General features: G+C 52.5%; 1 protein-coding gene across 3 annotated transcripts in view; it reads right to left on the minus strand.

Moving 5' to 3' along the window:
* The window catches only part of FNDC1 (fibronectin type III domain containing 1), a 69,088-nt gene extending 42,605 nt beyond the window's left edge, over positions 1-26,483 (minus strand). The window contains exons 1-4 of one of the 3 annotated variants that reach the window (XM_036317143.1): positions 26,192-26,483; positions 7,956-8,150; positions 5,178-5,264; positions 4,617-4,685 (exon numbers count right to left, since the gene is read on the minus strand). In XM_036317143.1, coding sequence (XP_036173036.1) covers positions 4,617-4,685; positions 5,178-5,264; positions 7,956-8,150; positions 26,192-26,300 — 460 coding nt within the window. In that variant the 5' untranslated portion in view covers positions 26,301-26,483. Of the gene's footprint in view, positions 1-4,616; positions 4,686-5,177; positions 5,265-7,955; positions 8,175-26,191 lie in introns of all 3 variants that reach the window. The other 2 variants (XM_036317142.1, XM_036317145.1) reach the window with 2 other exon arrangements.
* Between the last annotated feature and the right edge of the window lie 305 nt (positions 26,484-26,788).

Genomic DNA, 26,788 nt, shown 5'->3' on the forward strand with positions numbered 1-26,788 from the left:
GGTGATACCGTTAATTACAGCCGTCCACTCGGACGGTCAGCAGAGGACACAAGGGCCGTCGAGACTAGAGTAGACTTCAGAGAGCCAGACACCCACGTCTCCTAGGCTGTGTCGTCAGCTACACAAACTGGCAAAGACTCTTAAATTGTACAGAATCAAAACCTGTTGATTGAAAAAAAATCCCAAATTCAACACGATGCTTTGTCCATTTAGGTTTACAATTCGGTGCCCGTTAAACTTGGCAGCTTCTGGTTTGGGCTTCCACAGGCTCTCAAGTCGGGTCCCAGTCTGTGGCCCCCTGTCTGCGGGACTGTGAGGCTCCCACTGACCCTCATTACCTCCCTTGGAGAGTGGTGTGTGGCGTATTGTGTTTGTAATTTAAGTCACGTAAAGCATATGTGAAGCACACATTCATTGCTAATTGTGGTTGCGATTGTGATAGAAAACAAAACCCCTCATCAGATTCACTGGATGTGTGGGCAGCCCCCCGAGAATGGAACCCGGGGTCCCATTACAGATTTCTACCACAATGCCTTGCACACAAGGGACACCAAATACATGTATTTCAAAGGACCAAGCATGAGAGAAAGAGATACTTAGTGTCACAGGTTTTTACAGTAAAACCTCAAATAGGAGCTTGTCTGTACCCAGACAGCTTCTGTGCACCGTACACCGAGAGCGCTGTGCACTGTCTTCATCAACACCCGGCAGTGATCGGTCGCTCTAGCGAGTCCCTTCCTACTCTTTGTTGGCGTGAAGGTGAGTACTCGGCCACCTCCTGGGCCCGGTCTCGGCTGACAGGGCCTTCTCGTTCTCCAGCAGAGTGTGAGGTGTCGTGCGGTCCACAGCTTTGAAGAGTAAGCGGTTTGACCCTCTCACGCCCTTGACACCCTACTGCACTGACCTCCAAGCTGTGCAAAGAGGGCCTGGATCCTCACCCCCTGAAAAGGCAGGCCCGTGTGCTCACTGGCCTTCTGCTCGCCCATCCTCAGCCCCAGGCAGTGTCCCCACCATCCCCAACATCAAGGCTCAGGGCCACCAGGGACACTGGCTGTAGGGCAGGGGGCGCCACCCCGAGGCTGAGCAGCGGTCCTCACCTGCAGCGTGCATCGCGATCGCCTGGGCGGCTTGAAGCCACGCCCTGGGCTCCCACCTGTCAGGCCGGCGCCATTCCAGAGCTTAGTGCGCTCGGCATGAATCACAGAGGAGGAAGAGGGGAGCGGGAGGGGGTATGAGTTGGAGAGGGTGAAGGTGATCGGTCACAGCCAGAACACAGGACATGTGCTTTGCTGTCCCCACTCAGAGTCTGAATTCCCTGCCCCGGACACGAGCCCAGGCCCAGAGCTGACTGACAGCTGCCAAGGTGGGTTAGCAAATGCCTCCCACCTCTGTCTGCCAAGGGCTCCTTCCCGGGCGAGTTCTTGAGACCTTTGTGACTCTCAGAAGTCCCTCCCACGCCCAGCACCTGCAGTGCTCACGCTGACGTCTCTCTTGAGCACGTTTTCCTCTCCAATAGGCCACCCTGACACTTTCACTGTTTACCGAGTGCTTGTGTGACATTTGGGCGGGCCAGCTATCTACCAATAAGGAAGGGGATCTCATTTTTTTACTTTGGAATAGTGTCCGTCAGAATGTCACCCACCTTCATAACTTATTGGATCCCTACCAGCCATCAGGCAGGTGACAAACACCTTCACAGTAACATCATGACACCCCATTTATAGACAGAGAAGGTGAGGCGAAGGGAGAACTTGGGAGCCGGACAGGTGGGCCCTCGGCTGTCGTGGAGCCGAGTGTGCAGTCCCCCCGCGCCGCTCTTGTGCGGAGCCCCGCCGTGCTGTGGCATGGCATGTGCCTGCTCTGGAAGGAGGCCCCCCGGTGCCACGGATGTCTCTGGCAAAGGATCTGGCCTGTGGCACCTGGAGTCACCATCCAAGACTTCTGTGCCATGGGTCCCCACTTATAGGAAACGTCGGCTAAGTTCCCCGGGGCCCGGAGCTCCTCAGGGGAGGTCGTTCACGTGTCCCCTCAGATCCAACATTGCTCGTCCCCTGACAGGTGGCCATGCTGCAGGGTCCCAAGGCAAGACCATCCGAGGAAGAGCCTAGTCAGCCATGCGATGGCCCGACTGCCTGACTGTGGGGAACAAGAGCAGAACGGACTTACTTGACGCCTTTGACAATCCAGCACGGGCTCACTGTAGCCATGACAGCTACGTCAAGTGCCGTGTCAAGACTGAGATAATGAGATGGGGCCCTGAGGAAGGGCCCAGAACACCAAAACCACCGGTCTGGACACTTGGATCAGGACTCCATCTGGACACCAATGTGAGGGAACCCCCACCCCCACTCAGAGCTCAGCCATCCAGCACTTGAGTGTGGGTCTACCAAGGTTACACTAAAGCCCTGCCGGACTCCCACTGCATGGGCCGGGCCGCCACTGCCACTATACCCACTTCCGCACCCGCAGACAGAGCCCGTGGCCAGGACTTGACGCCGGCAGACCTGACTGTGTAAACGGGTCATCTTCACAGCCCAGCCAGCCTTGAGGAATTCCAGTCCTCAGCTGCAGTCAGCACCATTCCTCACCAGCCCCTCCAAGTGACCAGAGGCAAAAATTAGGACCTCAGATGAAGGAGAGCACCACTCAGTGGCGGACAACCTGGCCTGCCCGGGACCACCCCAGCATCAGCAGCTGGCCGACAGGTGACCCTGACCTCTGACCCGGCCCTGCCTCGCTCAGCACCTGGCTCTGGCCCACACACACTTGCCCTGTGGGGCACACTCAGAAGAAGCAGCCTCCGACGCCTTTCCACTAAACACGTATTGAGCGTGTGCCATGAGCTTGTCCCAGGCCCAGGAGGCGGAGAAGAGTGAATCTAAGAGACCGGCCCTTGAGGGGCTCACCATCCAGGCCATGGACCGGAAACTGAGTTTTGCTCTGCAAATTGCATACTTAATAAAACTTAAAATTGCACAAGGAAATAATGCCACAGACAATATTCATTCCCCATTGGCCGAAGGCCTTAATTAAACTCTGTGAAAAGAGGACACCGTCTGATTGGTAATTGGGCACTCAGCAGCCCCATGGCCTGGCCCCAGGATTAGCTGAGGATGCCCTGACGCAGTGGTAGTAAAACTGCATATGATCCCAATGAGACTACAACTTCCCAGGGAAGACCTGGGCGAAGGCAGGCGAACTGGCAGCCGGTGGCCTTGCCTGTGGGAAGCAGAGTGGGGCCTCCTGGCCCCGCCCCCCACTGCCTGTCTCCGTGCGTAACAGATTAGCTCAGATCCAGGGACAGGAAAAAGCTAACGCAACTTCAGAAGAGAAGCCTGCAGGAGGGTCAATAATGGGATCCAATATGTGACAGGACCTGGACATGTCTTCCCTGGGGACAGAACAAAGGGATCTGGCTGTGCATCTCGAAGGGAGCTGTGTGCATCTGTGCGAATGTTTACCTGTGTGTCTTCAGGGTAGACAACTTCTGAAATAGACTTCCCGGCCCATTTACACACGGCCGCGGTATGCTCCCTTCTGACTGTCTCACTACCACTGCCTTCCAAGCTCTGCTCCTCGCCTTCTGCCCATCTCTCCTAACCCTCGCCCTCTCATGTACCCTCTCTCCTTCAACTCACTCCAGCGTGCCTCCTAAATCCATGTCTGCCTCTGACTTCTCTCTTCCAACGTTCATTCCCTCCTCTGCGGACGCTACAGGCATCCCCAGCACCACGCCCCACGCTCACCTTCCGTCCGGCATATTTGAAGAACGTATCACCTCTCCTCCACAGCCCGTTTCCTTTTCTAATGTTTTATTCCGCCCTCCTTTTCCATGTAAAAAGACTGAATGCTGCCCACACCCGCCAAATCTTAACTGAGAAGCAGATTAGAGTCATTGGTTTGAATATACTCACCTTCCTCTCAATAGCATAAGATTGATGTATTTAAATACATGGTTTATGAAAATAAGACACAACCTGTGGCCTCAAGACAGTAGCCAACATACTTGAAAATAACTGCATGCGTTTTGCATCATTTTGCATCATTAATTAAATATAGTCAAAGAATACACAGAAATGTTAACACTTCTCTCAACAAGTAAAACCACATGATTAGACAACATCAACATCCAGATGATAAAACATACATATACAAACATGGAGCAGAGATGGAAGGCAGGTCATCTAACATGTCACCAACTAGCCCATGGTTTTACGAAAAGAAATACTTGATGCAGCATATTAGCCAATAAAAGCCACTGTTTGGTGGGTCCCATCTGCTCATGCCGCCCACGGGTCACAGAGCTGCAAACATCCCCATCAGGCCAGGACTGCCATCTCCGCCACCACATTTGCCTGTTAATAGCACAGGGTACCCCCAGCTGTAGACACAGACACCTCCCCACACCAGGACACGAGGGAACAGTGAGAATGAGCGACACTGGCTGCGGCTGGTCCACTGGGTGCACGGCAGACCGACCAACACTGTGCTGCGTGTGCGTTAGTTCAGCGATGGGGACTGGATGAAGGTTTGTGAGCACATGTGTGTGACAGAAGCACGACCCTCTTGCGAGACGGTGCTTCAGTGAAGACATGAACCAGATGAGCAAATAGTACCTGTGACGGTTTCATTAAATGGTCCTGGACCCTTAATGGGGGAACCATCAATCTGGATCCATTCACCTCCTAAATTAGGAAAATGCAACCTGATAGTTAGAAACCAGAGGAGCGTCCACATTTAGAGCATCCCTAACTGTTCAGAGCATCCCTAACTGTTCAGAGCATCCCTAACTGTTCAGAGCATCCCTAACTGTTCGGAGCATCCCTAACTGTTCGGAGCATCCCTAACGTTGCTCTAAGTGGCCTTTTCAACGGCTTGAAAGGGATCGCCTCGGGCCATTTTAGTGACTCAGCACCTAAGCTCTTAGTCTTTTGCACATGGCTTATTCTAGTGAGCACTCAAAAGTTTAGGACAAAACGCTAACAACCTACATTAACTGACTATGAAAGGAGGGATAAATCTCTCCTAGTTTTTAGTCTGTCAGCTTGTTCTACAAATCTAAAAATTCAGGAACTCTTTAATAATTCTAAACTTGTATTGACATGAAGAAGCAGGGAGGGACGTTTCTCCCAATCTTAGTAACAGAAACACAGCCTCCAGTTCTAGGTGAGACTTACCAGGCAGGCTTTCCGCTCTGTACACGGGCCGGCTCACTCCACTGTGGTTTTCTGCAGTAACCAGCACAAAGTACACTACCCCCGGCTCTGAAACACACGGTTCGTATCAAGCCCCGTTTCAAATCTCCAAGAACGACAGTTTGATTCGCTGTCTTCCTTATACCAGTTACAACCAAATATAAATATTTGAATTTAGTGACAAGTCTACCTATAGCTTTCTCTCTTTATTTTTAATCAAAATACTAACATTCCTCCCATGCAACTGAAGTACACCTGGCCAGAGAACACAACATTTATGTATTACAAAGTACATGGCATGTGAAATAAACCTGGGTTTGTGAGCAGTCAACAAGAAAGCTTTTAAGCCTTTTAACGTGACATCAATGTAGGAAGTAGGAACACACTGTCCACTAAATCCATGTTTCAACCTACCGTGTCTGTAACTACAAACAGTATTTCCTCATGAAAGCCCCAAATGGAAAGCTTCAAAAAATAATTAGGAAATGTCAACATAACTCATAAAATTTAGCACCTGGGGAATCTTCACTGCAGTCAAGAAAGCTGCATGAAATATGTTCCTTCTCATAACTAAACAGTCCCCTTGCCCTAGCTCAGTGGTCGGCAAACTGCGGCTTGCGAGCCACATGCGGCTCTTTGGGCCCTTGAGTGTGGCTCTTCCACAAAATACTGACTTCTGCGCATGGGCCACGAAGTTTCAATCGCACTGTACATGTGCGCCCGCACGTGGTATTTTGTGGAAGAGCCACACTCAAGGGGCCAAAGAGCCGCATGTGGCTCGCGAGCCGCAGTTTGCCAACCACTGACTGCCCTCACTGGTTTGGCTCAGTGGATAGAGCGTTGGCCTGCAGACTGTAGGGTCCCAGGTTGATTCTGGTCAAGAGCACATGCTTGGGTTGCCGGCTCGATCTCCAGTAGAGGGCGTGCAGGAGGCAACTGATCAATGGTTCGCGCTCATCACTGATGTTTCTATCTCTCTCTCCCTCTCCCTTCCTCTCTGAAATCAATAAAAATATATTTAAACAGTCCCCTTGCTGTGTCTGCATGTGGTCTTTGACTCTTCCAACAAATACCTAGAAAAAAATACTTCCTGGAATCTTGGAAATGCTAATCTTGAAATAATTGGGCTTCACTTTCTGACTTGGATCTAGGGGTCAAGGTCAAACAGCAGTGGTGTCTTTGGCTGAGCTGCTGGAGTTGTTGGGATGTGGAAGGGAACCCAAACACCAGGTTAGGACATGAGTGCCTTGAACTTGCCGCCTTAAAAGCATTCTATTGCTGCTGCTTTCCTTGAGATGAATTACTATCTTAAGAAAGGGAAGTGGAGGTGCCAGCCCTTGAAGAGCTGGAAGCCGGCAGGCATTGGAGGGGATGGATGTTGGAGAGGTTAGAGTTAGTTCCATCAAAGGCCATCGTGGTATGTGCATTCCTCAGTGTGAAGAGTGTCCCGCTAACGGCTTCAGTGCTCCAGCCAGAGCCCCAGCATACAGCCACAAAGCCGCACTGTTGGGGACACCTGCTGTCGGGACTGGTATGGCTTCTTTCTGACCGTGGCAGGGTCTGGTGGCATTTCGGGTTTGGCACAACCTGCCAGACTAACTGGGAAATGCTTCAGGTTCGGACTGAATGTAAAATTATGCTCTGCCAGGCACTTTCTCTCTTTGTCCTGAGCTTATTTGTATTTCAAAGACATTTGATCCATGTCTCTGCTTCCGTTGAGTTATCTCATCGGAGTTGCTTGGGAGACACTGCCTCTCAGGGAGCTCCAAGTCTCTCCGTTGGCATGTTTTTCTTCTCTGCGGCCACCAGAACAGCCCAAGCTCTGAGCAAGCAAATGTGAGCCTGCACTGGCCTTTGGTCCAATAGAACCTACACTTAACCCACAGTTGGACTCTGTGGGGCCGGAGGGATGTGGGAAGGATTCAGAGAAATGTATGGAACCGTGAGGGAGGAATCTGACCCCCTGCCTCCCTTCTATGCACCTTCTGCCCCGATGCCCAGAAAGCCTAATGCTGTAACTCAGAGCGGGGAAGGGACGTGTGGTAGGCTGTGGCCAGGAAACTGGGGAGCACTGCGGATTCCGATCCTCTGAAGGAAGGCGGCAAAACACTCCTGTGGCTCGGGGGCACCTGGATGTCACACATGCTGACTTCCTCATGATGCATCTTAGGGTTGGGCCATGAGATGACTGGAGAGTACATGGAGCTGCAGGCTCCTGGGATCAAAAGGGCAGAAGACAGAGGACCCACAGGAGGCAACCCAAAGCTCACGTTCAAAACCGTCTGCACCTGCACTTGCACAATGCATTTGGGCAAAATTTAAAATACTCTGAACTTCCAGAATGAATTGCATGGGGAGAAATGTAACATCTTTGAACAGATGTGGCTAAGCATACACACCTTTATAGGGACGTGTCACCTGAGAAATCCCTAATTATAAAATGGTTCATAACTGAGAAATCTCCAGATTAGCTGTCTACTAGTCAAGTGTCCATGAGACAAAAAAAACACATTCAGAAAACTAAAAATTGTTTCCGGCATCAATTGGGAGAGAGGCCCAGGAACGCTAGAGTTCAAGTGTGGGGCGGGAAGGCCCATGGCAGGATGAAGGCCTTGACGCAACAGATTCACGCCCCTGGCTTCCCGTTCCCAAGGAGCCACCTGAGCCTGGCCACACCCTGGCTCACAGTCACCTTAGAGCGGAACGGGGAGCGAGGTGCACAGTCGGTGCTGATGGGAACAGGAGCGGAGGGCCACTTACCCACATCCTCAATAAGGAAGGACTGCGTCTCCGCGTTCACCTTGATGTACTTAAGGCTTTTCAGTGACTTCCCGTAGGCAAGGTTGTAATGCTCCACGGGCCTACTGGTGGCATCTTTGGGTGGGTCCCACGTGACTTTCAGGCCCATCTTAGTGGACAGCAGTTTCACGTGCCGTGGTTTCAGTGGGTGGTCAGCTATGCAGACAGCGCAACTATCAACTGATGGGAATGGCAGGCGGGGGAAAGGCACTTTTCCACTGTTCTCTGACATTGTTAGCCAGACAGCGAGTGGCTTTTACTCTGATCCTTTAGACTCTAAGCGCGGGCGTGTTTGGACATCGTTACAGAATGACAGCAACGCAAACATACCAAACCCACAAGCTCTGAAGTGTTTCGGATGACTGTGGGTGGTAAGGTTAAGCCAGCGTGAAACAAACCGAAAGAAACCTAGGCCTTCTCCACTTGCTGATGTTGCCTCGCTGGTGCTAGAATAACGAATTGGTCATTTGACACCTTCCCCAGAGGCGTTCATGTATTCAGTGACTTCTTCTCGTTAATAAGTACGCTGCACGGTGCCGTTACACAGCCTGTGCATCGCCTCTGAGGAGAATGACCTGGAGCGCTCCCGACCGGGAAGAACGTGCACCGTATCTGAAATGAGGCAGCAGAGGCGCTGGCTTCTGCAAACACAACAAAAGAGCCGCCGCCTGAAGAGGCAGGCGCGCCTCTGGTTTATCTGCAGGCAGCGAATTTAAGTGTTTCCTGTTTTGTCACAGAAGAAAACCAAGTTATTAAGAAGGACATTACACTTTGATCTTCAGTTGTGAGGTTCTAAAAAAATTTTTTCTTAATTTTTAAAAATTAGCCAAAATGAAACACAATATGTAACTGATGTTGCAATGCCACATAACATAAATATATGCTAGCAATTCACACAACAGTCCAATTTGGAGCAAACTGGGATCTGAAACTGATTATTCAAGGATGCAAGGCATTCTCAGAGGGTGGAGAGGGAGTAAAAAAAAAAAAAGAAAAAGAAAGCCAGAACCCTTTGAACTTAAGAAAAAATGAATTTGGACACTCATGGAAGGAGAAAGGGGAGGGAGAGCGTTTGGTGATGACACACAGAGTGGTTAGTATGTGGTTTTAATACCGGACGAAAATCCTGCACAGGGTAAGTATGGCTGATTCTATACCCATCACGTACTCTTCCCACAACTGCCCGACCGCCTCTAGAGAAAAACATTTAGGAAAGGAGAGAACTCCTGTGGCCTCCCTGCCAGAGAAACTCAAGGAATAAAAAAAAAAGTTATGAAAATGATTTCAAAGCATCAGGGACAGAAAGTGCCACATTGGAGCCGAAAGCGCGATGTCGGGCTGCGGGTGCAACCCGTAAGCGGTCCCTCCCCGGCCTCAGCGGCGAGGCCCGTGCAGACCGTGATGGGAGAGGCCAGACGAGGACACGGCTAGGGAGACGAGGAGGACAGCAGGGCAGTGGTTTCTGGGCTTGGAAGGTGAGCAGTCATGGCTACTCGCCATTCGCTATCATGAACCCTTCCTGGCCCATGAGGACCTGCAGGGTTTTCTGCTGGAGAACAGGGCTTCCCCTTCCTCGGTTCCCTGTGTCTCCCCTGGGGCTTCCCTACAAACTCCACCTTCTCTGCCACCTGCCGACTAACTTTTCTAGTTGCCATCAATCCCTGTTTCCCGGAACAGCAGGAATCGCTCCAGGAATCCCGGGCTCCACACCCACCCAAAGACAGTGGAGACAAAGCAAGTCTCGGAAACCACAAAGCGATTCTCCCAGGGAAGGAAACGAATGAATGCGCGAAGAGCACTTTCCTTTACGGTTCAGTTTCCAATCTCCCTAAGAAACTGTGGCCCACACTCTGCAGTGAGAGACCCCCCTCTCTCCCCACGTTCTCTACTGGGCAAGTGTGATCCAATCCACGCACAGCGGCCTGGGCCTGAAAACCATCCACTCTTATCACTGACATCGGACAGAAGAACACCCTATTCATGCACGCAGGGGTCTCCCCGGCAATGCTTTGCATCCACCCTGGGACATGACATAGAATTTCTAACTCACACGAGAACGCACGCTGTAATGGTTGCATCAGCCCGGCGTCAGGAGAGATGCCGAATCTCAGAGCTGCAATAACATGAACACAGAGGCGGAGGGCAAGGAGCAGCCGCCAAAACCTAATGACTGTCAGTTCGTCCTGCTTACCCGCCAGATCTCCATGTGTGTCCACAAATGAGTTTGTTTGTTCTCCTCTTTTTATTTTTTTATGTTTTTTAATCCTCACCCGAGGATATTTTTTCCATTAATTTTTTTTAGAGAGACTGGAGGAGAGGGAGAGAGGGGGAAGAGATAGAGAAACATCGATGTGAGAGAGACACATCGACTGGTTGCCTCCCACATGCACCCTGACTGGGCCAAGAATCGAGCCCACAACCGAAGTACTTGCCCTTGACAGGAATCAAACCCCAGACCCTTCAGTCCTTGCGCCGACACTCTAACTACTGAGCAACCGGCCCAGGCTGTTCTCCTCTGGCCAGTGGTCAAGTACCATCAAGCAGCATCTCAATTCAATATGTGCCTGCACCAGCATTCGAACATACTTTTAAAAAGCCGGATGGTGTAAAACTACACCTAGTATTTAAAAATGGGCACGTGAAATGGACAGGAAAAGGGGTCTTACTGCATGCCTACCACTTGCCACCCACTCTGCCTTCCATGGCAGGAGGTGCTCACAACACGGGCGACCTGCGAGGAGCTGTTGACTCCCTCGTGCTGCAGGTGAGGAAAGCGGGGCCTGAGCAGGGAGGTGAGAACGGCCCAGAGCCACACGTGGCACCAGACAGGAGCCAAGCCACTGCTGCCCTGCCCAGCTCCCACGGCTCACAGACCTCCCGACTGCCCCTGCTCATAAAGGACCAGTGACTGCATTCCCTGAATGTGAGTTAAGCTAGGAAGCCACTGCCCTCCTAGAACCAACTGGGAACCCTCCATGGCTGTGTGAACCACTTCCTCCACCATCTACCCCACCTTCCCACGCCACTCTCCTCACTTGGGGGCACTCCTGCCCCCATCCCTAGTCACCTCCCCTGTGCTGGTGCCCTCGCCCCTCCTCTCTGGAATACATGGCGTCCATGACTCATGCCCTCTCAGGGACGTCTGCATCTTTACAGCAAAACCTTAGCCCGAGGCATGACTTCCCGACAGGAGCGTTTGCAGCCTCACACAGTGGCCCGGTGAAGGCTGGTTTTGAACACAGAGACCTTTGGGGGACCCTGAAATCATACCTTCAGGGAAAGCTTGGGGTCAGTCTCCTTGTAAGATCAGTTCTGAATGTGAGGTTCTCTGAGGTCCTTAGGCCAATAAACCCCAACACACACAAACTGGGTCAAATAAAAAGACACCACAGTGACTTATGCAGCAGGTTTTTCATTCCCCGGATTCACACTGACTTTGATATTTCAGATTGATATCATGATTGATGCTTCCTAGTGACTATCATGGTTGCCTTACTCAGAAAGGACTGGACGAGAAGAGGAAGGACCAATGTGCGTGAACTTGGATCCAAAAGCTTATTCCTGGGGCTAGAAACATGACAGTATGTTCTACTCCCAGTCATACTGTGTAGGCCTCGTGACCTCATCCCTTAAATGTGAAGTGAAGGCATAAGGAGATGAAGTTGGTTTCAGGGGCTGTGGGATGCGTGCTGGGTTCTGTGTTAGGGGATCACACTCTGGGAACTAAAGGTGAACAACATGGTTCCTTGCTATGCTCAAGTGTCCTCAGAAACTTAAAACAGGCCACCCTCTCGGCTGGACAAACAACGCCCATGACCTTCTGTGTTCGGCATTCTCATCTTTCAGCATTCTGCAAAGCTCTGTTCCCATGAACAGCCACTCTACAGACAAAAAGGACAAACCCAGTCAGGGCCACAGGAGTTAAAGGCCCAATAGAGAGATCACTGGCGGTCCCTCACAGCCCACAAGACAGGTTAGGGCCCTGGCAAGCGGTGTTTTCACCTCCACGGGATGGAAAGTGAGGAAATGAGCTGCAGCTGCAGCAAAGGGATTTGGGGTGAAGTAAAAAGAATTTCCTGTCCGTGTCCTTCCCCCTCCCCCCCACCCAAGGCTGTCTTTGATGGGGACAGATGCCGAGGTGCTCCAGACAGAACGAGGAAACCACTGGGTCTGCTGTGGCTCAGGCCATTTCATCCCATGACAGAGGCATTGCTATGCTTCATACAAGTGATCTTTATCCACATTCAACAATATTTTGCCAGGTGCCGAGTGGCAAGATGATATTCTGGTGACCTTTCAGATACCTGGCAACTGCCAAGCGAGACAGCTGCATGCCATGGCTCCCATGAGGCCTCTGCTGGTTTTCTGGGGAACGGAACATGAGGGCACAGCCAGAGCCTAGTTTTCCCTCTGACCCAGCTCCAAACTCCAGGTCTTATCCACGCAGGCCACTTGGGTTCAAGGTCAAAGTATGGGTCTCTGTCTACTCTAGGATTGAAACCAAGATTCCAATGGCTCTGCAACATCTGTCCTCAGAGGGTCCTCAGCTTCTGCAGAGTGGCCTCAAGGGGTCCTCCAAGGCTGACAGCGCTCTCAGAAGCCTGAGTCCAGAGCTAGGTCCCCAGGGCCAGCCTGGCCTGACCAATATCTTCATAGTCCATGCATCATGGTAGACAGGGGCACATACCTCACCTGCCTCTCCCTCATCTTTACACTCTGGCATCTCTCTTGGCACCCAGTATGCCCACATATCCGGTACTCACGTAAAATGCCGATGGATTCAAGAAAAAAAAATGTTAGGAGGATTTAGACCAATGAGGTCAATGGAGGGTCTCCAGCCCAAACACCTCCAAGGACCAGAAGGATCAAGCAGATGAGCGAAGACATATCCCGGCACGTGCACTCCATCAAGAGGCATGATTTCGGGTTTTGGCACCTTTGACAGATACCTCATGGAGGGGACAGACTAAGGGATGAGGACAGATGCAAGTTTCCTAATATCCCAGCAGGCTGTGCCCTGACACCACTGGGCATGACCATCAACCTGAGGTCATGTCGTGGCTTCCCTTCAGAGCGAGGACCAGGACCACCTGCCTCTTCTTCCAGGGCCTCCCAGTCTTAAGCACTGACCCGCCAAGTATCTTCCTGAGGTTATGGGTGGGGTTCCCCTCCCCGCCCCCCAGTTTCAAAAATGAGGAAGACTCATTCTTTAGCTAATTCCAAAGCCAAGTTGACATCTAGGCAGAAAATCCATTCCTGGCCTGTCCCATTCCAATCCCAAATTTTGCCCAGCTCATGCCGTCCACAGCAGCCCAGCAGAGTTTCAGCAAAGGAGTTGAGGTCACAGCACAGAGAAATCCAATAATACAATCCCAGCCACATAGCAACGTCCTAATTTCAACAGAAGCCCCTCCCATGACAGAATTCCTGGGTATAGTTAAAGTCTGAGGGTGAAGCCTACTCAGTCTTATGGCTTCATTTCAATCTAAAGAAGCTAACGTCCACAGAGATTTTAGCATCTCGGGCTGTAAGAATTTAGGCGAGTGAGAGGCTGTGGATTCAGTTATTTAACTCCTGGGAATCCTGAAGATTCAGCACCAAGCCCAGTGAAAGGTGGTGGAGACTGAGTTTGCGTAGGGAGCCCAGACCCCATCTGGGCAGTTCAGTGGGTCTTCTCTGGCTGAGGCGAAGTAGAGTCAATTTGTGCTGTGTGCAGGGCACATCCTAGCTTCGTCTACCAGCAAAGCCCTGGTTCAAGGCATCCCCGGGGCCCACTCATCCCCTGCGCTCCCCAACACCCAGCTCCAAGCCAAGACATTCTGGGATTTAGATTAGTTCAACTTGGGTTTTTGCCACTCAAAGTCAGACCCTAACGACAAAGAGACTATTAATCAAGATCTTCTATGAAAGTCGAAAATAACATTTTGAAGCAGCCCCAGCAGCCAATATGTTTGGTCCCAAAAGGCTGCCAGTGCAGACACACCCGAAGAGCCGAAGGCACGAGCCAGCCCAGCGGGGACGGCTGCCATTCCCAACCGAGCGCCGGCAGCCCACCCAGCCTGACCCTCGCTCGGGAGCAGGAAAAGCCAGCCTCGGTTAAGAAGAAAACCCCGAAGGAATGCTAAGGGCTTTTGAAATAAGCTAGACCCTTAAAACCCCAAAAATTCAAAAATCATTTAAGTATTCCAAGGATTGCTCTTTAATGCAACAAACCCTCGTGTTTATGTAAGTCTCCCTGCTTCATCTTTGTTTGAAAGTCTAGTTTTACTTTCCACTGGAAACCGCCAAATACTTCCCAGACCCTGAAATGAAGAAAACACAAATCTCAGTGAAACCATGAGTGTTTGACCAAAAATCCAGGCAGTCGGCCAGGAAAGGTCGGGATGTGCTAACATCGCAGGACAGCTCAGGGAGAGGCATCAACGTGACCTTCAACTTTGAGACGGATTCCGAGGAGAGGGGGGAAAATCCAGCCATTGTCCATAAGACACCAGACAGCTCAGGATAAGTCCAAAATGTAGGAGCAGCCAGAAGGTTGGCAGCGTGTGGGCAAAACACTGAAATGACTGCGTTTTAAATAATTTTTCAAATGGATGTTGGGATTATATTTGCCAAATAATTATGTCCATTCTGCCCCCCCCCAAAAAAAAAGAAAGAAAGAAAGAAAGAAAGAAAGAAAGAAAGAAAGAAAGAAAGAAAGAAAGAGGGAGAAGCAGAAAGTAGAGGTTGTTTTGCAACCTGGTGGAATAGCCTGGTCCCAGTGAAATGTACAGCTGTGAGTGGTGGGCTGCTTTTCCACCTGGAGGGCTGTTGCGGGGGGCACGCTGCGTCCTGAGATAGTGCTTGGCTCCTCCGCTGGCCTTTCCCAGCATGCCCGGGGCTCAGTGGGAGTTTTCCACAGTTGGCGTGGCTCTCTAGGGGTAACAGTATAAAGAATGAAACCAAAATCTAGGTCTTTGGAGTCTTTACACTTAAAAACCACTCCAGGGAGCTGAAAGAGCTTTGCAAACAGGGCCAGTGACCCCACCACGGGAGGCCCCACAGCACTGTCCTCCCGTCAGAGAGAAACACCAAGGCCAGCAGCTGGCCCGGTCCCTTGGGAAGCCGGGGGGCGCAGGGCTCTCCAGACTTCACCCCTAGTCCACAGTCCTCAAAACCCAATCCATCGCCCTGTGTCACGTGACTGACTGGATTCTACCCCGATGCCCAGTGTGCTGTCCTGTTGACCTGGTGAGGGGGTAAGCCAGTGCAGTGAGAACCTAGAAGATTCCAAATGTCCCAGGCTGCTGTGTGTGGCTGGGTACCAGTCCCTCACTGCCCTCAGCGCTTCCTAATGAACAGAGATGCCAGCTGGGCTGCTGGGCTCGATGTGTCCTCCTGCCCACCTCTGCCATGGCCTCCTCGAAACCTGAGTTCCATGGTTGTTTCCCACTCTCAGGCCTTTTCCAGTATTTTAATAACAACAAAGCATCACTTATTCTCACTAAAAGGCCACATTAGCATGCATACATGCCAATGTGCTTATAAGGGCACTAGATGGCCACTGAATACAATGGTGATCACGTTTTTCCCCATCAGCTCAAAGAAGCCGCATGGTAGCGCCATCAAAATCTCCCAGTCGTTAAGTACAGCTTGTCTGAATCCATGTCTATTCTTGACAAACTGCCAGCGCCGCCACCACCCTCGTTGGTCTCTGTGAGTGTCTCCACCTTGGGGAGTCTCAGGTGGCCACGTGTCACAGAAAGAGGTGGGCCTCGCACTGGCTTCAGTACGGCTCTGCCTGGTGCTGCTCACGGCCGGCCCTGCCCAGGTCACCAGGCACTGCGGTAGGCACGTGGGAGCCTCCCAAGGACAGAGCCCTGACGCTGCCCGGCAGCACTTTCTCTCCTTTCCCCTTCTCCTCAGGCGTTGGCCCCAACCTCCCACCCAAGGCGCCCTCGATGCAGCCACCATCCTGGGATGCTGGTAAACAAAGGCTGTGGTTCAAATGCTATATTGTTACCTGAAGGGTATGGACAGAGTTTGCCTAGAATGTTCTAGATTCCAGGTTATTTGTATGTGGGGAAAACAGGTGAAGCGAGAAAGACCAAATATTTGTTAATACAGTTTGCCTCACATGATTCCCCTTCATTATCTTTTCAATCTCCTCCCACCTCCTAACATGGGAAAGATCCGAAAAGCAGAGAAACACAAAAATGGACAATAAAATGAAGCGGTAAGAAATTCCGTTTCAAAATAACAGTGGAAAAACTAAAATCGAATTCTCAGGCCCAAAGGTTACTCTAAAAAGGAATCTGCCTTCCTCCTCAAGATGTTTTCTAAGACAATTAAAGTTTCTAGTAGCCTCTTTGGTCAAGTTCACCAGCTGATTTATGACAGTTTCGCAGCTTGCTTTGAATTCAGACACTGCCATGGCAGACACTGTGGGTTGGGTACCCCAGAGCCATCCCCAGTTGCTACTTCTTCCCTTGCCTTCTTCTACAATAGAAGTACCCTCCGCATCCCTTGCAGCTAGGGGTGGTCATGTGATCAATTCCAGCCAATGACACCTGTGAGGAAGTGACTGCTGCTGCCACTACTAGGAAAGCATGATAAAGGGGTCAGGATCTGCTGTCATGTGCTTTTGGCCTTTTGTATCTTCCTTCTCTTCCCCACTCTGGGATGTCAGCATGACACCTGGAGGTGCAGCAGCGTCTTGGAACAAGAACTGACGAGTCTGAGAAGGATGACCTGGCCTGGGATGCAGGAGTGGGAAATGGGAAGGTCCGGGGTCCCTGAGAGCTTCTGCTCCCTGGCTTATTGGCAAGTGAGATAAGCCATTCCCTGACCTGTTCAGCCACCGTTACTCAGATAGTGTGTTCTCGGCAGCTCTGTCCATTGCCACCTGGTGGCATCATCTTTGAATCCATAAAATCAAGTCACCTTTCTTCTTGATTTCTAAGTGCAAGCTGCTTTGTTTTAACTTGAATTTCTTTCTGTGTGCTGTTTGTAAGGGATTTGGTTTTGACAATGTCCGTGCTTTCTTTGTCGCTACGCCATGGACTTGAGTAAGTACATCTGTCCAGAGAAGGATGCAGCCAGAAATTAGAGTGAATTTCACCAGCAGAGCTGGCGGAACCTGATCATTAGGATTTAAGGTTTTTAAGCTCTTGGCCATTTTATTCAGGAACCAATGTAAGCGAAAGCTACTGTTCCAGAGAAAAACAAGGATGTTTCCCATCTAAGTCACGAGCTTCCCGAATGGTCTAGGGAAATGAAGTTGGAGGAACTCCATCGATATATTTAATTGTAACAGCGATGAGAAAACAAGGGGCCCTGCAGAGAAAATGCCTCCGGACGGGCAGGGAACGCAGGACTAGTGCTGTTGAGCATCAGAGACCTGCACACGGAAGCCAGTCCTTTCCAGGTTTTTGTGGGATCTTTTGCACATTTTTCAAATTCAACTCGCAGCTGAGAAATCGTTTCTTAAAGAACTACCATGGCCTGCTGGTCCGGCTTAACCTCAGCCTACTTATAAACTGCCCGCCAAAAACAACTCCCTAAAAATGCATTCCTTTTCCCAAAATGTGAAAGTCATTGTCTAACTATGCTAAACACTTGGGCATTACTGTCGTTAAACTCGCCACTCATCTTACCCAGAAAGCTCCCTGAGAAACAGTCTTAGAAAACAGGCCAGACAAGTGTCGCGGTGGGGCAGGTATGAAACAGAAGCCGCCGGCAGATGCTTCAGTTCCCCATCCATCAGAAAATAACAGGAGGGATTGGGGGGCGGGGCAGAAAGTGGCATTTAAAACAGCAGGGCCAGGGCATCTGCCAGCCGGGGGCAGCATGGCGGCTTCCCCAGCGTCAGAAAGTCAGAGAGTCAGGCCTCTGTGGGAGAACAAGGCTGCCCATCGCACCCCCACAAGCCTCAGCTGGAGGAGGAAATCTGTGTAAAAGAAAGGCAGACATTTTACTGACAAGGAGAAAAAGAGGCGTCGATTGAGTCAACATCAAAGTGCGCCCTCCAGGCAAAGTCCTCAGACAAATGTGTGGGTTCTCTCGCTGATCTTGGAATTCTACGTCTGTCCATCGTGTGAAGCGTTCAGGGCTGAACACTGGCCACAGTGATGCGGTTATTTCCGGCCACTTTGGCCCCAGTGTCTTTGTTAAGTGTGTGTGGCCCGTGCCTCCAGCGGGGCAGTGGGTCGCCCACAGAAGCTCTGAGTTGATGACAATCGCTCACTTTATGGATGAAGGCCCTCGCCAGGCCTGAGCTGCGGACGGCCCGCTGGATGAGCGTGGGACTCTGGAACTCGGGGCTGACAGCGCAGCCCACGCAGTCCCACCCGGGGATGCGCCCCAGCGCCGGGAGCCATGTGAATTCCTTCACCCACACACGGGGAGCATGGTGGCCGGCATTCCACCTGTGATGGGTGAACTGTGTCCCCCCCCACAAGGATATGCTCCCGGGACCTGGGAATGGGGTTTTTTTAAGGTGTCATCAAGTTAAGATGATGTCATGCTTGATTAGGGTTGCCCTTAATCCACCAGGACCAGCCCTCTTACAGAAGACACGGGGAGAACCGGTGGGAGGCGCGTGGGACTGCTGCGTGATTTCTTACAATTGCATGTGAATCTTCAACTATCTCATAAACTTTTAAACCATTTTTAAAAATATTAGTAGTCTTCTATAGCTGTGGGGACGTTAAAAGCACCGGCCGCATGCCTGGGAGAAAGGGGTGCACCACGGCGGACGCCTGATAAATGGCCAGGCCAGGCTTCCTGACACTGAGCCACAGTAAACCAGTGTTTACTGGCTGCCCTCGCCAGGCCCGGAGGAGGGCCCTTCTCTCATGCTCCTGGGAGGCCACACCCGACCATTCGGGTCCCTGGCCTCCCTCACCCTGCCCAGCCCCAGGGGTTCTGGCCACAACTGACTGACTGTCCATGGAATTTCTTCTCCAGCCCTGCTTGGCGTCATCTCAAATTAGGAGCCACAGATACACACCCTGGTCACACTGTTCACTACGATGCTAACTAGTTCCAACAGCAGCGCTGGCGCCAGGGGACCCACTGCCCACCCTTCCGAGAACAGCACAGCCTCGTCCCCGTCTGGGTCTGTGGGTTCTACCCAGCCACCTGTCCGCGACGAAATGGCTTCTGAACCCTGAAAGGAGTCGATGCTTAGCTGACCGTCACTACAGCTAGTATCACTCTCTAGTTGTAAAAATCTGCATCCGTTATATCTACTGCTTTCCTCTTTAAGCCAATGACTTAGCGCGTGGAGTTCTAGCAACTCCTACAATTACACAGATCTCCCCTTATAAACCATGTGGAATTCTGTCCACGGACCCCCTGGTACCAACTGCTCAGTTCTCTTAACTGTACGGTCTGCCCATGTGCCCACCTCGAGTGCATGGCACCCCCAGCACCCTGGGACCCGCTCCAAATGGGGCTTTTCTAGAACACATGAGCCATTTCAGAGAGGGCTGAAGGTGAAGACCGTCAGCGTGTCTATATTGTAATGAAGAAATCCCCAAAGTCCAGATGAATAAGGTAGGACAGAGCCCGCAGCCACGGCGGAGGCACCATCCGCCCCCTCTGGCCTGCCTCCAGCGCGCTCCTCCGCTCAGCTGCCATGCGCTCCCCCACTGGCCACGCTCGCTTTGGACTATGGCCAAACCCCAGGGCCTTCCTGGGCTGGTGGTTGCTGACCCCCCAATCCTGAATGCCACTGTAACCCCGGCCACCTTGCAGGAGCCACCCGAACACTCCTGTTTCCTCAAACATGTCACGCAGCTTCTGGCGTCTGTGCCTTCGCACGTGCAGCATGGGGGTTCCTCCCCCTGATGCCCTTCCTTGCCTTCCTGCTCTGACTGATGCCCGGCCGCTGTCAAGACCCAGCTCCGTCCAGGAGACCCAGCAGGGAATGTGGGTCGTCCGTGCAGCTCTCGGGGTTTTGCTAGTTATAAACCTGCCTCAGAATCTGCATCACTCTCCCAGATACAGAAAGAACCCACGGAGGGTGGAGGGGGGTACGTCATGAGACCGATTAATCAAAACTCGCTCAAAACTGTCATTCATGCGCAGAGACGCTTACACCCCTCAGGTGGCCCTGGCCCCTCCTCAGTCCAGTGGCTGCAGCTTTGGCAGGAACCTGCTAACGGGCTGCTGACCAGCGTTAGGTTTAGGCTTCGAATTCTTTCTCACCAGTGGTCAGCAGGAAATGAATAATAAGTAGCAACACTGAAAAAAAGGACAGACACTAGGGGAAAACCAAAGCAGATAAGTGAACGTTTGACCTAATTCTCTGAAATCCAGAAAGCCACAGCTCCTGGGGTCAGCGGGCAGTGGGAAGGCCGCGGGAAGGCCGGGAGCGCCCTCTGAGGGCCGAGGGGCGCAAGCGCCGCCGGGTCGGAGCAGAGAAGAAAGGAAGCAGGAGAAAATGTGGCAGAAAATCTGTCTTCCACGTGACGTCACCTAACCCTCAGTGGCACAAAAACACCACATTCAAAACTTCTAAGTTTTAACCCTCTGTCCCATACTGGGGAATATTCCTTAGTAATAACACAAGTCCCCAGATTTGAATTAATTCATATTTCCTGTAACTAAAACAAGGATCACTTCTAAAAGGAAAAGAGAATGTCTGCTCATATGTATAACCAATACCTCCCTGTTCCGAATGCTCTAGCATGTCTACCAAATTAGGAAAAGAAATAAGGAAGCAACACGTGCCCCACCCCAGCTACCCCGTCCTCCCCTAAGGCACCCACGCTCCGTTTCTGGTGTGTCCTAACGTAAGTGTTCTATTAACAAGTAAGTACTTAGACACATATATTATTTTATCGCCTATATTTGTATACCTTTAAATATCCCCTCTATATTTTCTAACTAAAATAAAAGCTCCTGATGAGATGTTTAATTTTAGCTCAAGAAATCCCCAATTTCCACAAGGAACGGTGAAAAGAAGTCTGCTCCCCAACCAGCACAGGGTGGGGTTCCCCTTGAAACCCACCCTCACCCTGCCACAGCACAATGGCCCCCAAAGATGGCATGGCTCATCTCTGTAACCTGTGAACACGTGAGCTCCCGGGGGCAAAAGGGACTTAGCAGATGTGATTAAATGAAAGGTCTGAAGGTGGGGAGATTGTCCCTGGGTCCAACGCAATCACCAGGGTTTTGTAAGTGGAAGAGCAGACAGGAAAGTGGGAACCCTATGGATATAAGGGGAGTGATTGCCAACGGGGCTCAGAGTGGAGGCACATGGGCACCTCTAGAAGCTGGGAGAGGGGCTGGATTCTGCCCTGGAGCTTGCATAAGGAGACAGCCTTTGATGTTAGCCCATGAGACACTCCGAACTTCTAAGAGAATACATTTGTTTGATGTTAAACCCCTAAGTTTGTGGTAATTCGTTACAACAGCAATAGAAACTAATGCAACCTGCCACTCCCCTGCCTGTGTTCAGGGAATGGGCCTTTATGACTTAAATAAAGATATGAATGGTCTTGGTAGGACATATCGATAATGCTCTGGAACTGTCCGGTGATGTCTTTCCAAGGACATGAATGGTGTCTCTCCAATCCTGTTGCAACCTCTAATTGCACAGTAATGAACCGTGTGCTCAGCTGATGAGTAAAACAGGTCTTTCACGTGTGTGGGCTCCAGGGCACAGGTACAAGGGAAGGGTGTGCTCACCACTGCTCTCGAAGAGAAGAACAGCCGGAGGAGGGACACGCTGCAGAGCTGGAGGCAGGCTGGCCCGGGACCTTCTTGGGCCAGTGGAGATTGACTCACTGTCTGAGGCCACCAGCGGGTGAATGACAGCCCCAGGCTCCAGCCCTGTGTCTTGATGCTGAGGCAACTTCCCTCCTATAAACCAGTGGGCATCCAACTTTCCGTTCTCCAGATCCCTTCTACTCAAACGAATGCGGATCTTACAGAAGTTGTCCATGTGGGTTTTATCTACCGATAACTACTGGCCAGAAATTAAAACCAGGAAGAGGTTAAACTCTGTGTTGATTTCTTTTTAAAATAGCAAGAGTAAACCATTACATGTTGACATGAAAATACTGTGTTAGGAATGCCCTCGGCGGTCCCAGCTCTGTCTCCTGCTTCAACAGTGTTTGGACAGGACAGGCCCAGGGACGCCCCTTCTTCCAGCCTCCGGCCACCCTCCACCATCTTTCCCACCTTCGGAACCATCGCAGCCATCTTCAGCCTCAGAGACCAGCCAACACCGTTTTTGGTTTTTTTGTTTGTTTTTTTACCTTAACTTCTCATTGCTGAACCACCATGAGCTCCCAAACTTGTCAGAGTTCTTCCTCCGAGGTGGAGGCTGCCGTCAACCGCCTGGCCAGCCTGCATCCGCGGGCCTCCCACACCCACCTCTCTCTGGGCTTCTAATTCCACCCGGCCAGGATGATGTGGCTCACGAGGGCGGGGCCACTGCTTCCCAGCGAGGGCACCCAGGTCTCTTAAAGATGCAAAACCAGCACGGTGGCCACACTCTCTTCCAGGACGTGCTGACACCTCCCCACGATGAGTGGGCAAAACTCGGGGCACCATGGAGACGGCCTTGGCCTTGGAAAGGAACCTGACCCAGGCCCTTCGGGAGCTGCAGGCCCTTATCCCTGTGACTTCCTGAAGAACTACTTCCAGGGTGAGGAGGTGAAACTCATCAAGGAGATGGGTGACACCTGACTCACCGCCACAGGCTGCCGGCCCCCAGGCTGGGCTGGGTGAGTATCTCTTTGAAAGGCTCCCCCTCAAGCACGACCAGGAGCCTGTGGAGCCCAGAGGCCGTTGAGGTGCCGCTCTGCCTTCCCCTGGGGTCTGGCTTTTGCCTGAGCCTCTGCCCCAACCCACTGGCCATTATTTTAACCGCCCTGGAGCCCTCTCCCATGCATTGGACCAAATGGAAACAATAAAGCATTTTGCAGAAAAAAAAAACCCAACTATTTTATGAAAAAAAATAACTGTTTTCTTAAACAAAAAGAAATAGTGAGAAGAGTGGCACTGCTTTGCATTTTGGCAAATCTCTTTAATAGAAGGCGGCAGGGCCTCCTGTCCACTATCCCTCAGTCTCGGCAGCATGCTGTTTCCGTGGAAGTATCTGAAAAAAATCTAGCCTCACAGAGATCAAACTCTGTAACAGCCTTATGGGTAATTCTGGAAAATCTTTGATACCACCCCAAAACTCATCAAGTAGAAGTTTCCTCGAGGTTAGCTGCAATGTAGACTCTGAAACCATGTAAAGAAAATGTTGACATTTTGTCACGTTAAAAGTCCATTGGGCTCGCTCGAATTTCGGACGGACTGCTCAGACAGGCAAGACTTGGTAACACCTTGCACCGGTCACTTGGATTCACAGGTTCGCTCGGTCGTGCAGACCAGCTACAAGCTGACGTGTTATAGCACAGTGTTTAAACATCACCCCCATTCATGCCGCCACTGGTCTTGTGAGAAAGGGTTTTAAGTATTAAAAAGCTTCTAAATGTATGATGTTGGAGATGGCAAAATTCTAATTTTCACTTGAAAGCTCAAATGCTACCCCTGGCAGGACCTCCCAGCAGTGATTTTCCTAGCAGTGGCCGGCCCCACTTCGTTCATTTTTAAGAGGCCGTCTGCCGAATACCCAGGTCGGAATAGCTGGATTGTCCGCAGTCGTTCTTTCTGGAGAGTGTGGTGTTCTTGGGGAAAAGCAGCCAGTTCCGTTCACAGCTCAAACCGTCGCACAAGTGCTCGTCCTGGGGGTGTCAGCAGAAGTGCTCTGTGTGCCTTTCCTGCTTCTTCACACAGAACATCAAGGGTAGAGGTTTGGTCAAATTCACAATTTTTACTGTGGCACCAAGGACATTCTTAACTGGAACTGGCACGTCTTTTCTTAACGTCAGAGGCAGAAAATGCAGTGACTACTAGTTCATTATGGTGCCAATGCCTAGATTCACGCTAAAGCACCCGCGGTTTTACCCACCAAGCCCGTGCGCCTTCCCTGCAGAGCAACACAGGGGAGAAGGCAGACGTGTCTTAACACCACTTTGAAAATAGTTTTGATCTTGCGGGTTCCCTAAAAGGGTCTTTAAGCTTTAAAGAAAAAATTTAAATCGCCCACTGCTACCCTAAGAAAACCACTATACATGTGAGTGTGTGTATCTCCATATGTTTTCAGAAAAAGGTCTCCTGGCAAGCACCAGCGTGGTGTGTGTGTGCGTGTGTGTGTGTGTGTGTGTGTGTGTGTGGGGGTGGGGGGGGGTGTCACCTGCTTGTTTTATGTTTTAATTGACCACCAAGTTGAAGGGCTTATTTAGATCCTCAGTGCGCCCTGCAAACCACTTCTATTTTAAGGAAAGTCCCTTGGAGCTGTGAGGTCTGCCACTGCTAACGTGGTTTCATTGGAGGGATTCTGGCCCCAAAGGATTTGGGGGGGCAGGGGGACGCCCGGCTCCAGCAGCTTGCTGGGCGATGCACTGATTCAGCCAGAGAGGGAGCACCGTGGCCATGGCCTTGCCTTCAGACTCAGAATGCAGACAGGATGCCTTTCAGAGCAACAGATGAAACAAATTATGTGCCCCCTGATCTCTTTCCCAGCCCGGGAGCTCGCCACAGGGTGCGTCTGCTTCTTCCCTCAGTCCTCTCAGTCAGTGCAGTAAATACCTACTTCAGAGCATGCCTGTCCCCCTTTGTCCATTTCTAGTCTGGTCATCATTTTACTGCAAATTCCACGTCAACACGCAAGAGAGAAGTGCCAGCAAGGGTTCCAGCCCCAGCATTTCACAGCTCAGCCATGCAGGGCGGAGGGCCAGGGGAGGAGATGCCGGGGCAGCCCCCACCTCAGACACACCCTGGCAGAGCCCTAGGCAGGTGGCAGGGGAATCTAACAGGGACAAAGCTGGAGCCATCGCGAAGCCTGTTTGGCATCGGCTCCATTGCAGTCCGTCTTCTGGAACAAAAACTCTTTCAACATTCAGAAAAGGTTTGTTTAGGACAGAGAAAAGCATGGGTTGTAGGAGAAGTCGAAAGGCTTTAGTTTTATTCGTAGATACTGAGCAACAGACTCAGCGACTGCTTTCCCAGAGAGGCCAACAGAGAGGAGAACAGCAACTACAACTGGACTGTCTTTTATGGGGAAAGTGGCGTTTGGTGCCCCAGCCCCTGGCGCAAACCGGCAGCGAGCATTGTGCAGGATGCGCCCTCAGAGAAGAACCAGAAGGCGAAGTGACCCCCCACCGTCTCCCTTTCCCTTGTAGCCATGGGCAACAGAGGCCCTAAGTAGCATCCTTTAACAAGGAGCCCGCACTGGAATCTGAATTTTCATAGCCCAGCTGGGAGGGAGCAGTGTCGACAAAAAAGTCGACTTCTCGGATTCCCGCAAACCGATGGCACGAATAAACGCCGCAGGGCTTCAAGCGTGAAAATGCCTGCCCAGGAGGTGGGAACCAGGGCCACCAAAGGCGCAGGGAGGAAACCCGAACCCCCGCCGCAAACGGGTCTCTCGGAGGGAGACGGGCAGGAGCGCGGACAGAGCGCGCTGGCGTTCTCGGAGCGGCGCCGCTCACGTTTCAGTCCCACAGAGAACAGCCACCACCCCGTCCCCAGCCTCAGCCTCCGGGGAAGGGTGCGCTTCTCCGGAACCGACTGTCCCCGGCCCGCTCCCTGCGCCCGAGACCAGGGTCCCCTCGCGGCCCCCTGGTTCCCGCCGGGACGCGCGGCTTCCCTCCGGCGCCCGGGTCCCCACCGCCCGCGGCAGCGCGCGCTTCTGGGGCGGTCAGTCCTGCCTCTCCGCCACCAACAGGCACCCCGCCTCGGGGCAGGTGGACGGAGGGGAAAGGATGCCCCCGCGGCAACTCCAAGAAGTGGCCTTCTCCCCCCACTGCACGCTTGCTGAGTCTCCCCGGGAAGTTAGCTCCAGTCTCCCGACTCCTGGGCGCGGAAACTTCGAGGTCAAGGATGAAACCGAGGGCCCCTGGCGCCGACGGCGTCCCCGCTCCCTCCTCCTGCGCGCGGGACTCCGAGTGCCCAGGTCCCGCGTCCCCATCCGCCCCTTTGCGCCCTGGCCCGTGAGCGAGGAGGACGCACAGGTTAGTGACACGACACGCAGCCAACACGGAGCGGGGCGGCGGTCCCAGCGCGACAGGCGGGCGGGCGGTGTGTGGAGGCGGACAGAGAAGCGGGAGGAGGCGCACAGAGCCGGGCAGCCCAGCCCCGGCTGCGCGTACCTGGAGCTCCCGCCGCGGAGAGCGCTGGCACCAGCGCCGCCAGGAGCAGCAGCGCCGCCCAGGGCAGCAGGCGCCGCGCGCACGGGGGCGCCCCGGCCTCGGGCGCCATGGGGAGCCCGGGTTGCGCGGCGGGCTGGGCGGGGGGCGGCGGCTGGTCGGTGGGCGCTGGGCCGGAGTCACGGCTGAGGAGGCGCCACCGTCGGGTCCCGCCGCTCGTGCCGGTTTGTGCGCTCTGCGCTGTGCCCGCCGCGCCCCTGCCCGCGCCGATCTCTCCCCGCCCGCGTCCCGGCCGCCCAGCTCCGCACTGAGGCCGCCCGCCGCCGACCGCGCCTTTTAGTCGCGCGCGGGCGCCCCCTGCCGGCGGCGGGGCGGCGGGGCTGCTGGGGTGGCGGTGGCGCAGCCCCGGTTCCAGGTGCCCGATAGCCCCAATCCCGAGGGGCGTTTCTGAAACTCGGCGATTGCCGTGCGGTCGATGTGGCCGCGGAAGTCCCTTCCATTGTCTAATCGCTCGTTTCCTGGCTCGGAAATGGTTCGTTGCGTCCAGTTGCTGCCACACCCACAAATGCCCCTTGTCCCCTTAAATAAATGCCGCTGGTT

This window comes from Myotis myotis, unplaced genomic scaffold (assembly GCF_014108235.1).
Source record: "Myotis myotis isolate mMyoMyo1 unplaced genomic scaffold, mMyoMyo1.p scaffold_m19_p_7, whole genome shotgun sequence".
NCBI lineage: Eukaryota > Metazoa > Chordata > Mammalia > Chiroptera > Vespertilionidae > Myotis > Myotis myotis.